Source organism: Procambarus clarkii, chromosome 11, assembly GCF_040958095.1.
Source record: "Procambarus clarkii isolate CNS0578487 chromosome 11, FALCON_Pclarkii_2.0, whole genome shotgun sequence".
Lineage (NCBI taxonomy): Eukaryota > Metazoa > Arthropoda > Malacostraca > Decapoda > Cambaridae > Procambarus > Procambarus clarkii.
Genome location: NC_091160.1, coordinates 6,305,515 through 6,317,143, shown reverse-complemented (window position 1 = coordinate 6,317,143; position 11,629 = coordinate 6,305,515). Strand labels below are relative to the sequence as shown.

General features: G+C 40.3%; 1 protein-coding gene and 1 long non-coding RNA gene across 2 annotated transcripts; both read left to right on the top strand.

The window, feature by feature from the left end:
• The first annotated feature begins 5,987 nt into the window (after positions 1-5,987).
• LOC138363515 (putative ammonium transporter 1) lies at positions 5,988-8,681 on the top strand. Its single transcript, XM_069322876.1, has 7 exons — positions 5,988-6,117; positions 6,317-6,406; positions 6,710-6,937; positions 7,316-7,515; positions 7,650-7,886; positions 8,092-8,203; positions 8,437-8,681. Exons 1-7 carry the CDS (start codon positions 5,988-5,990, stop codon positions 8,679-8,681), a joined length of 1,242 nt encoding a protein of 413 aa, XP_069178977.1.
• A 120-nt stretch (positions 8,682-8,801) lies between these two features.
• On the top strand, positions 8,802-9,636 carry LOC138363780 (uncharacterized). The gene is made up of 2 exons (XR_011228115.1): positions 8,802-8,909; positions 9,047-9,636. It is a non-coding gene; the product is annotated as an uncharacterized lncRNA (long non-coding RNA).
• The last annotated feature ends 1,993 nt before the right edge of the window (positions 9,637-11,629 follow it).

Below are 11,629 nucleotides of genomic sequence, written 5' to 3'. Positions count from 1 at the left end.
TACCACCACCATGGGAGGAGCCGGTCGGCCGAGCGGACAGTTCACTGGACTTGTGATCCTGTGGTCCCGGATTCGATCCCGGGCGCCGGCGAGAAACAATGGGCAGAGTTTCTTTCACCCTATGCCCCTGTTACCTAGCAGTAAAATAGGTACCTGGGTGTTAGTCAGCTGTCACGGGCTGCTTCCTGGGGGTGGAGGCCTGGTCAAGGACCGGGCCGCGGGGACACTAAAAAGCCCCGAAATCATCTCACGATAACCTCAAGATAACCATGGGAGGAATGTAATGGTGGAGAGTGTTCCCCCCTACAAAATAAAAAGATAGACTTGCCTTGATTAGGGCAATTGAGGGCAATATACGATTGTATAACTAGAAAATTACATTAATTAAACACTAACTGTTTATTGTGATTACTCAATATATAGCTAAGGACGGAATGTCTTGATTAGGGAATTCACTGACATCGGCACTGTAGATACTGTTATTGGACATCATTAGAGAGTAGAACACTGGCATCGTCACCGTATATATTGTTATTGGACATCATTAGAGAGTAGAAAAGTGACTTGAGAATGGTCCAGGACGGACCGAAACGTCGTCGTCCCTTCACCTTCTAGTGTGTGGTCTGGTCAACATACTTCAGCCACGTTCTTGTGACTCATCGCCCGCATAGATTAGTGACATCAGGACCGTAGATACTGTTATTGGACACCGCTTAAAGTGACAATGTATCTTCACCGCAGGCTGAACTTCAAGCTGTATTAGCGAGCTTAAAGAAAAGTAGTAAATAATAGTAATGCCTGTGTCTTTAATGATAGAGGAGCGTTGGTGTCATGACATAGAAGACCAGTATATCAGCATATTGTGGACGAGTGTTGAGAAAACAGCAGGAAAGGGTACAAAAAAAAATAGTTGGTAACTAAGATTTATGTAGGTTCCTTCACAAGCAGGGACCTGAGCTTGTAGAAGCATCTTAATCACCTTCAGTGGTTAAGTTCTTAATTGCACACTAGTTTCTCTGTCAGCTATCTCACCCTGTCAGAGTAAGAGACAAATATATGTGTATGTATATATGTATGTGTGTGTATGTATGTGTATAAAGTATATAATACAGTCAACCAATCTTTGTAAAAATTTCTTGTATGTATGTACCTTACCTAAATAAACATTTATTTATTTATTTATTTATATGTGGAAGCTGATCAGAATTACATTTCACCATTATAAATTCACATTAATGCATTCATAAATCTGTGTATCTATGTATTTTACATATGTAGCTTAGCCTAATATTTTAAAAGCACTACGATCACCTTGTGTGGTTGTTCAATAAATCTCTGAACTGTATGTTTGACAAATCTCTCACCCTTTTCATGGAGGACAGAAGAAAATGTATATGTGCTGCTTAGCATTGTAAATGTGTGGCCACGTCTGTGGTAGAAAATAATAATAATAAAAACACAAGCAGGGATGCTGTTAAGTGAGGCTGTTGATATATTAGCGAAGAGGGCCATGGAAACAATTGTTTTCAGTGTAATATAATTCTTAAGACAAAGCTCAATTTGATCACTATTTAACTTATTTAACAACGTGTTTAACCTATTTTCATTGAATAACTATAATATGTAGGATGAATATACTGTGTAAGTTTATTTATGAGCCCCAGACTTTGAGGGACCGATATTAGAAGCTGTGCTAGTAACAGCGTCTTTGTCCTGTTTAAGTCTGTCAGTTATATCACCTGTGTCAAATACTTCTGTCAACGTGAATGATTTCAAATGTTATACTGTCACTTAATGAAGCGTTCCGGCAATCACTAGCGAGTTATGTCATAATTTATTGACTGATTGATGAAGATTAAGTCACCCGAAAGGTATCACGGGCGTTAGTAGCCCGTAAAGTTGTCATAATGTAAACTGATTTTAACTAGGCTGTGAAGTGGTATACTTCTTTGTCCGGCCCGAGGCGAGAATCTGCGTAGTCTCGGAAACATCCCAATTGATTATAAAGATTAAGTCACCCAAGAGGTGGCACGGGCATGAATAGTCCGTAAGTGGTGGCCCTTTTGAGCCATTACCAGTATCAAGAGCTGATACTGGAGATCTGTGGAGGCGCGACTGCACCCTGCGTGACGGAATATGTCTCCCGTGGAAACATCCCAGGTGGACTTGGACATTAGCAGCAGTCAACACTGGGAAAGTCTTAAGCACAGCTATGGCACGGGATGAAGTATTAATGTCAATTAAAGGCTCTGTCTTGGGACCTCTGTTGTTTACTATAGATATGAATGATTTACGAAGCTTCATTTATCTCTGAAATTCTATCCTCAATACTCTGTAAGTTCAATTATATCATTATTATCTCAGTAATAATAGTTCTTGGGCCACGAGAATCTTCTTGGGATTATTCGCATGATTTCATTTTGAACCTTCTGCAACTTGTTTAGTCTGCAAAACAATACAGATATCAAGACATATGGGCAGCATAATCAATAAGAGATCTCACAGTATGCCATGTGATTACCATTGGAAATATAGAATATGATTAATAATTGTGTACTGTATGGGTTTGTGAGCCCTTGAGGGACCTTATGTAGACTAGGGTAGAAATAACCTAAGCTACTATCCTTTTTGAGATTTTCGTTTTCTCAATAAACTTACTTGAACTTGAATGAATGACTTAGACACTAGATTGAATAGCAACATTTACCAGTTTACTGATTAGAATATAGTGCAGGAAATTAATGTAGATTGTTTAAAAAATGAATGAGTTTGGATGTATATAAATAAGAGGTACCCCCGTATAGCCTAATATGCCTTCTACAGTTTCCTTTATTTTTCTCATGCTAAGCTGTGTAAACTCACCATACCTCAAGGAGGAGTCCTAAGACAAGCCCTGTTATACTAATATAATATTGAAGCAGAGAGTTCCAGTGAAAACTCCTTCAGTACAACTCCAGTCATAGTTGCATACGATATTCTGTTTCGGGTTAAACATATTTTTAATGGAGTCAACAAATTTATTCGTAAATTGCTTTATGTTTATACTTGAGTTAGTTTACACAAAATTTCTGAACATTGTTTAAATAAGCGAGAGTTTGGTGATAACATAAGACGTGATCATTATAAACATATACTGTATTATCTAGATTTAGATTTAGAAGTTTAGTTTATTAGTAATATAAAATTTGGAGAAACTTAGTACAATGTCTTAGTGCTTGAATTGAGGTGAAGGAAAGACCCAATACATGTGTAAGTGTTTTAATACCAAAATTTCGGATTTAGCCTATTTTCTTTATGAAAGTAATGTAAACAATGTTCTGCCTATGTCAGTTTTTTTATTAATATATTAGGTACATATGCATTTGTGCAGCTACCCTAGACTATATGAAGGGGAGTACAGTGTGTCCAAAAGCTAGCTACGTGATGCTAAAAAATCCCCATCACACAGGATGGTTAGTCATACAGAGGCATGTGATAAGTTGTCCGCCCTGGCAGACTCTGGGTTCGTTATGAGGATATCATCAACACAAGAGTGAATAAGGCAGCAGTGATACTAAAAGTCGCCATCTCGCAGGATGGTTAGTCATACAGGGCCATATGTTCAGTAGCCTGCACTGGCAAATTTTGGGTACACTGTGAGGATATCTTCAAGAACACGAGAGTGAATAAAGTAATTGCAAAGCTCCAGGTACCTCATGCCAACTGGTCTGAAAGGTCTAATAACTGGCCATTCAGTGATGTAATGTGGGAGATCATGCCGCAGTTCCTGCTCAGAGTTTGCACCTGGAGTGCTCAGGATTGGGAGATCTGTCACCTGTAGCCACCTGCCACAGGTAACGGTAACCCAACCTGATCCTGGCAACCACTGTGTCGCACAGTCTGGTGGACTGTGCGACACAGTGGTCCACAGTTTACCATCTTCATGAAAGAAGGTACATTCGGATGAATTCTTTCATCCGAGAATTTAGTATTATAACACTTACATATGTATTAGGTCTTTCCTATAACATTTATTACAGTTGCGGCTGCAGTGAGCAGATGTACCACAGAAATAACTTCTAGCTTCGAATTAGGGTAAAGAGATGCGTATTGACAGAACATATGCAACACAAAACTAGCATGATAAGATAATTCGAAAGATACCTAATATAAACTTGTACTATGAAGGTGTAGATATTTGCACACCCTCAGTATTTCATATCAACAGATTTACGAGGTTGCCTCAGTTACTATCACTGGGCGCGACTCTTGTATCATAGCTCTGACTTCAGTAGGATTTAAAATAATTGTCAATAAACCATCTTTTTGTGACTAATTCCTTAATAAAGGTCCTAAGTCGGAAGGTAGATGTCGGAAGCTTAATTGCTTAGATATGAACGAGAAAATTATAGATAATATGCAAAGTGTCTAATTATTTAGGATATTAAAAAATGGAACATAGATCAAGCGTCGAACTATTCCTCGGCGGGTCGGGAAACACTTTTTTGTTAAACATCTTGCCAAATTACCTTTTTTTATTAACAAGCTTAGGTATACACAGCAATGTGCTGTTACCCTATTATATATGAAGGATTATACATTGTAGATTAAAAACTAGCTAAGTTCATCTAATATTCCCATCTCACAGGAAGGTTAATCATACACGGAATCAGGGGAGAAAATACCTACCTCAGTACAAAAATAAATTAACTGACTAAATATTAACGTTATGATTTTTATAAGAGCTAACCACTGATCATGGAAATATTATATTATATTTATTTTTACCAGTTTCTATCAAATTCCTCTCAAATAATGTTTTTTTAACAAGCTTAGGTATACACAACAATGTGCTTCTACCCTATTCTGTAGAAGCCCCTTTTGATCTACCACACAGTGTAGATAAAAAACCAGCTACACCCTCATCCAACATCCCCACCTCACAGGACAGCTAGTCATACATGGAATCAGGAGAGAGCATGAAATGTAAGGCTGATCTATTAGCCTCCACTAGCAAAATCTGGGTACAGCACAAGAATATCTTCAACTTCATACACTTCTTAGTGTATGAAGTAATTACAAATATCAGAGTACCTCATACCATTTGGTCTGAAATCACTGATAACAGGGCAATCACAAATTAGTGTTGGAGAGTATGTCCCAACTCTTGTTCACATACTTTACAACTGGAATGTTCACCATTGGGGGATTCATTACTTGCAGCCACCTGCCATTAATATCGATATCCCAAATTTCCCGGAAGAGTGACGTATCTGCAAAAAGTACCAATCGGCAACTTGGTTGCTCACCTATTTATACTCCAGAGGGTCGCTGAAATTACACCATTTGGTCACCACTTGGTCCGGGAGACATCTCCCGTCACGCAGGGTGCAGTTGCACCTCCACAGATCTCCAGTATCAGCTCTTGATACTGGTGATGGCTCAAAAGGGCCACCACTTACGAGCTATTCATGCCCGTGCCATCTTTTGGGTGGCTTCATCTTCATCTTCTTCATCTGTTTAAAACACGGGAGACATCTCCCGTCACGCTGGGTGCAGTCGCACCTCCACAGATCTCCAGTATCATCTATTGATACTGGTGATGGCTCAAAAGGGCCACCACTTACCAATTCATGCCCGTGCCACCTATTGGGTGGCTTCATCTTCATCTTAACACATTCACAAGGGAGACATCTCCCATCATGCATTCGCACCTCCACAGATCTCCAGTATCAGCTCTTGATACTGGTAATGGCTTAAAATGGCCACCACTTACGGGCTATTCATGCCCGTGCCACCTTTTGGGTGGCTTAATCTTCATCATCATCAGCTGAAATTAGGTAGCAGGTCCTGGCAGCAGGAGGGCGAGACCCTCGGAGCTGCTTGGCTTGCTCCACATTACTTCCACGGGAATTTACGACGCGTTAATTTTGTCTGGAAATTTATTTTGCTAATAATTTTTAAGCTACAATTTGAGAGATCTGGAAGTCTCGCTGGCAGCAACAAATATGGATGCCGGACACAATGTAAGTTTACTAATGTCTGGCGAGAACCCGACGCCAATGTCCCGGGAACTGGACATTCTGCAGAATGACCTGGACACCCTCTTCCTCATTGTGTTCGGCATCCTCATTTTCAGTAAGTACCAAAATCTGTGTTTTCTCTCTTTTTTCAAGTATTTAAACATATATATGGCACCTATTTCACATTTTGTATATTAATAAAATAGTTGTATAATAGTACAATAATCTGTGTGTTAGATTTTGTTTTATTATGCTTAGAATAATGTATTTGGAATGCAATTTGTACTTTTGACTAACATTTGTTTATATTTCAGTCTTGCAGACCGGGTTCGCATTCCTTGAGGCAGGCTCCGTAAGGTCCAAGAACACCACCAACATTCTTCTCAAGAACATGCTCGATGTCTGTAAGTTATCAAACACCTTCGTTATTTGTTATCGTATCTGGCTTATGTCTGGTGAACCAGCACATGATTTTTTTTATTCCTATCTCATAGCTAAAGTAAGCTCTCAATGTATACAACTTTGCCGACTCTTGTATTCCTGTAATTTCCTGCTTTTGCTTTTCCATCTGCTGGTGTTATATACTAAATTGTTCTCTGTATTTAATTAACCGACTTCCTCCCACCAAGCCTCACGTAGTAATAATGATATGAATTCCACAATCGTCCCCACCCTGTACTAACCATCTGCCCTGTTACTCTCCCCAGTCATTGGTGGCATAGCGTACTGGCTGGTGGGGTTCCCGCTGGCGTTTGGAGGCGGGAACAGCTTCTCTGGTACAGAGTACTGGGCGTCGTACGGGCTGTCGGACGAGCACCTGGCCTTCTGGTTCTTCCAGTTCGTCATCGCCACCACAGCCTCCACCATCATCTCGGGGTCGATGGCTGAGCGGTGTGCCTTCAATGCTTATCTCATCTACACGACCGTGCTGTCAGGTGGGTGTGAAGCCTCTTTCTCTCTGTAAAGTATGTTTCAAATTTAGCAGGATACTTTACACTATTTTGTGGTCAATGAATAAATAACTTTACTCACTGGCTTTATTTATATAATTTAGATAATATTTGAGAGGAACCTTAACAGGGCAATCTTGAGAGAAAGACAATTTGTTAGACAATAATAGCCTAACACTGGTCATTATAATTAAACTTTGTTTCTCAATAAATTTAAAAGGCAATGCAAACAATAATACATTTCCCACGAAATTAATAGATACATTATAAAATACAGCAGTGTTGGTACAGCTGTAGTGTGCCGTGTTTTAATCATGTTTGTGTGTTGTAACAGCTCAGTTATGATAATATTTGTTTGTACAGCTGTGGTGTACCCGGTGGTGTCACACTGGACCTGGTCAGACGTTGGCTGGCTCAAGACTCAACACTACCAGGACTTCGGTGGCTCTGGCGTCGTCCACCTCACAGGGGGCGTGGCAGCTCTTGTTGGGGCTGTAATTCTTGGGCCCAGAATTGGTCGCTTCGGACCCAAGGGCAAGGAGATACGTGGACACTCTGTGCCGGTATGTTCATAGAACAGTGGTAACATATTATTATCTGAAGTCATGAAGCAAGATATAAATATTTGTGGATTATCATGTTTAATAGAAATATTACACGTCAAGGTGGAGGTGTAAAGTTGTGTTTGAACTTCCAGCTGGCAGCTCTGGGAGGCTTCATCCTGCTCTTCGGGTTCCTGGCCTTCAACGGAGGGTCCCAAGCGTGCATCAGCCACGAGGGTGATGCTGTAGCCATTGCCAAGGCTGTCTTTAATACTGTGATCTCGGCGTCTTCAGGAGGCATCGCTGTGCTCTTGGTGTACCGTTCTGTGCTGTGTGGGAGGGAGTCCACCTGGTCCTTCCTAATGGCTCTTAATGGTTCTCTCGCTGGCATGGTATGTACCGCTCTGCGCTGTGTGGCCGGGAGTCCATTAGTGCTAGTATGATGGACTCTGCTCGTTGTAAATTTTCATTGACAGACGTTTGATTTAAACTTAACTTAGTATTATGATAACATAACAAATTTCTTATCAAAATGGTGTTACTTGCAATATGTCTGAGTTTGTTTATCCAATGCTTAAGGACATGTTTCCATGACAGGTGTCAATCAGTGCCGGGTGCAACGTTGTGCGGCCGTGGAGTGCCAGTGTCATTGGTACAGTGGGTGGATCAGTGTTCCTCGCCATCCACACCCTTCTGCCCAAGTTGAAGGGTACGTCACTGCTTCTCTCACCGCTCAGTTTTCTTAACTTTGTCTCAAGAAGGCAACAAGTAGCCAGTTTTATCTAACTTGAGTTTGAAATATTTTAACTTTAACGTTATGTTCTGTAGATGGCATATACTTAAAAATTAATATTTAAAATTTTTTATATTATTGGGAAGCGTACGTGCATATTGGGACTGTTGAGGTTGTGGATGTAAAGTTAATAAATATTTCTTCCACAGTTGACGACCCACTTGATGCTGTGGCTGTACACATGGGAGGTGGGTTGTGGGGGCTGGTTGCTGTGGCCCTCTTCCAGGATGGTGGCATTGTGTACGGGGGCAGCGCGGAGGTCCTCGCCTGGAACATAGTGGGGGCGCTGGCCATAGTGGCCTGGTCTGGTGGTCTCTGTTTAGTTATGTTTGGTTCCCTCAGGCTGCTCGGCCTCTTGAGGGTGCCTCCAGAAATGGAAATTGCAGGCAAGTGAAGATAATACATAAAGTTTTCACTTTTGTATTATATAATTGATAATTGTTATATTTTTAGTGTTATGAACGCATTCATTATACATTGTATATGTTCTATATATCTAACAATATCTATACGCCAGGAATGGACATCTTGAAGCACGGGGAGCCAGCCTACCCAGCTGACGCTTGGCTGGAGAGCCAGTACGATGGATCCGTAAACACTCAGGAGAACAAGAGGAATTCAAGTAAGTTGTCAACTAAGTTGCTTTTAAAGATTTGTGTGTGATGTTTATTTATTTGATAAAATAATGAAATGCATCATAGAAATTCATAGTTTTGTTATCAACATTTTCCACTATTCATCTAATCCATTATTTTCCAGATCTTCCACCCAACATGTCTGCCCCAGAAGAATTTGGTCTGACTAATTCCCAGGACCCAGCTCCAGTCCCTGGACATCTTGTATACTGGAGTCGTGCAGGACCAGTCCCATCCCACCTCTCGCCCGTCGTGTCCCTCAACAACCACGAAGCTAACCACTTGAACTCCAACAATAGTGTCTCTGAAGCTGGCTTCACAGTCCGACTGGGAGACCATGATCTGCGAGTCCTCGTTGAACCCAGAGATCAACGTGGTCAAGACCCTCATTGTTACACCAATGAGGCTTTTGACGAAACCACAAAGTTTTAAGATTATCTTTTATTTGTCATTACTTATGAAAGTATTTGTATGTTGTCATTACTTATGAAAGTATGTGTATGTTGTCATTACTTATGAAAGTGGGTGTATGTTTGTCATTACTTATGAGAGTATGTGTGTTTGTCATTGCTTATGAAACCTCAAAACTCTGAGATTCTCTGTTGGTTCTTCGACATTAAAGCTTGCTTGTATTGATTCGGTAAATTGACTTAATTAATTTATATTAATTTTCTGCACTAATTACATGAAATATATTATATATATTTTTGTATATATTTTTTTTTATTCGGTGAACTTGGTAAAAAACCTGATAAACTAAAGGTTTAACAAGAATTACGTTAAGGTGAAGGATGTTGACAGAGAAAGATGGCGAGCATATTTTACGACTTAAAGTAGGGACTGGAATGAAGTATGAAGTATGGAGGGACTTGAAGTATGTGCCTAGCCACATATCTTCGCCCGACAGTCTTCCAAGAACTGCCATCGCTAATGCACTTTAATTGTGCATTTTTTTACATTTGCATTGTTCTTAATGGGTTGTATTCAAGTGTTTAACTATCAATAAGTTTCCTATTCTCGGATAATTACTTCCTGTTGTCTGGTCTTGATGATTTGATGGCCCATAAGATTATAGACTTGCGGTGGATTACTACCTAACTGGATGTAAGATGACATAAGAAATGATTTTAACATGTTTGAAAGGAGTAAGGAAAACAAAAAGGAATTATGAAGTGAAGACATTTCCCCAACGGAGACATCACCCACCAGACACATCACCTGCCAGACATCATCCACCAGACACATCATCCACCAGAATCATCACCCATCAGACACATCATCCACCAGAATCATCACCCACCAGAATCATCACCCACCAGACACATGATCCACCAGTATCATCACCCATCAGACACATCATCCACCAGAGTCATCATTCACCAGACACATCATCCACCAGAATCATCACCCACCAGACACATCATCCACCAGAATCATCACCCTCCAGAATCATTACTCACCAGACACATCATCCACCAGAATCATCACCCACCAGACACATCACTCACCACACATCACCCACCAAAATCATCATCCAGACTCATCACCAACCAGACTCATCATCCATCAGACTCATCACCAACCAGACACAGCATCCACCAGACACATCACCCACCAAAATCATCACTCGTCAGACACATCATCCACCAGACTCATCATCCACCAGAGACAATCTTCCATATAACATTGAGGAGGGCGACGTTGAGGGACCTGTACCATGGGCTGTGGGGCGCCCGTGTGCTTCCTGAGGCCCACCACCACCAGACACTCGGGCTCGTACTGGATGGCCTCCATCAGGCTGCACTTGTCCATCGAAAATCGTCTGCTGTTAAGATACGTAGCCACGTTGGTGTTGAACAACCCTATGGTGTCGCACAAGAGATATATCACATTTTGAGTCAAATCAATTATGTTGAATTAAATAAATATATGTATTTAAGAGTGTTTTTTTTCTGCTCAAGGGTGGGGGGCCAGACGCTTGGACCTAGCCTCATCCAGCGTTGAAGGGCGAGTAATGTTGGCCAGAGTGGAAGCATCGGGGTCTATCTCCTCTACTCCCATTTAAAAGGAGTCGGCATCAATGGCCCTTTCTAAATATATCTGGGAAAGGTGGCTGTCTGAATCTATAGAACTTCTTCTCTCCACCCTTCCTTGGAAAATATATATATATGTCGCACCGCACTACTTGGCCTAAAATGCAGAATGATTTGCGTTATTTTCAAATATTTATTTCCAAATTGGTTTATTCCAAATACTAATATATGATATTTAGAACACGAATTACTGACTTAGGTTTGGTTAACCTAATAAGAACATTTCTTATGTTCTTAATATAATATTACTATATTAAGATAATATAGTTCTTAATATAATATATTATATTTTTAATATAATATTACTATATCATATTAATAAAGAACATGAAATATTTCTTAGTTATATTAATTTAGGTTATGATAGGTTAGGTAAGTTTGGTCGTATATCTATGTTAGTTTCAAATTAAAAATACGTTTAATCATATAAAATATAATGGAAAGCTATATTATTTCATAAGATCTTTAGGAAAACCTCTGCTTATTAGACAAACCAGGGTTTGCATAGTTGACCATGTAGTGCATTCTGGCTATTAGGTACAATATATAGTAGTAGTAGGCATCCATCAGTCTCAGGAGACTATGGTGGTGTTGCGCTCAGGTTGTTGGTCTGG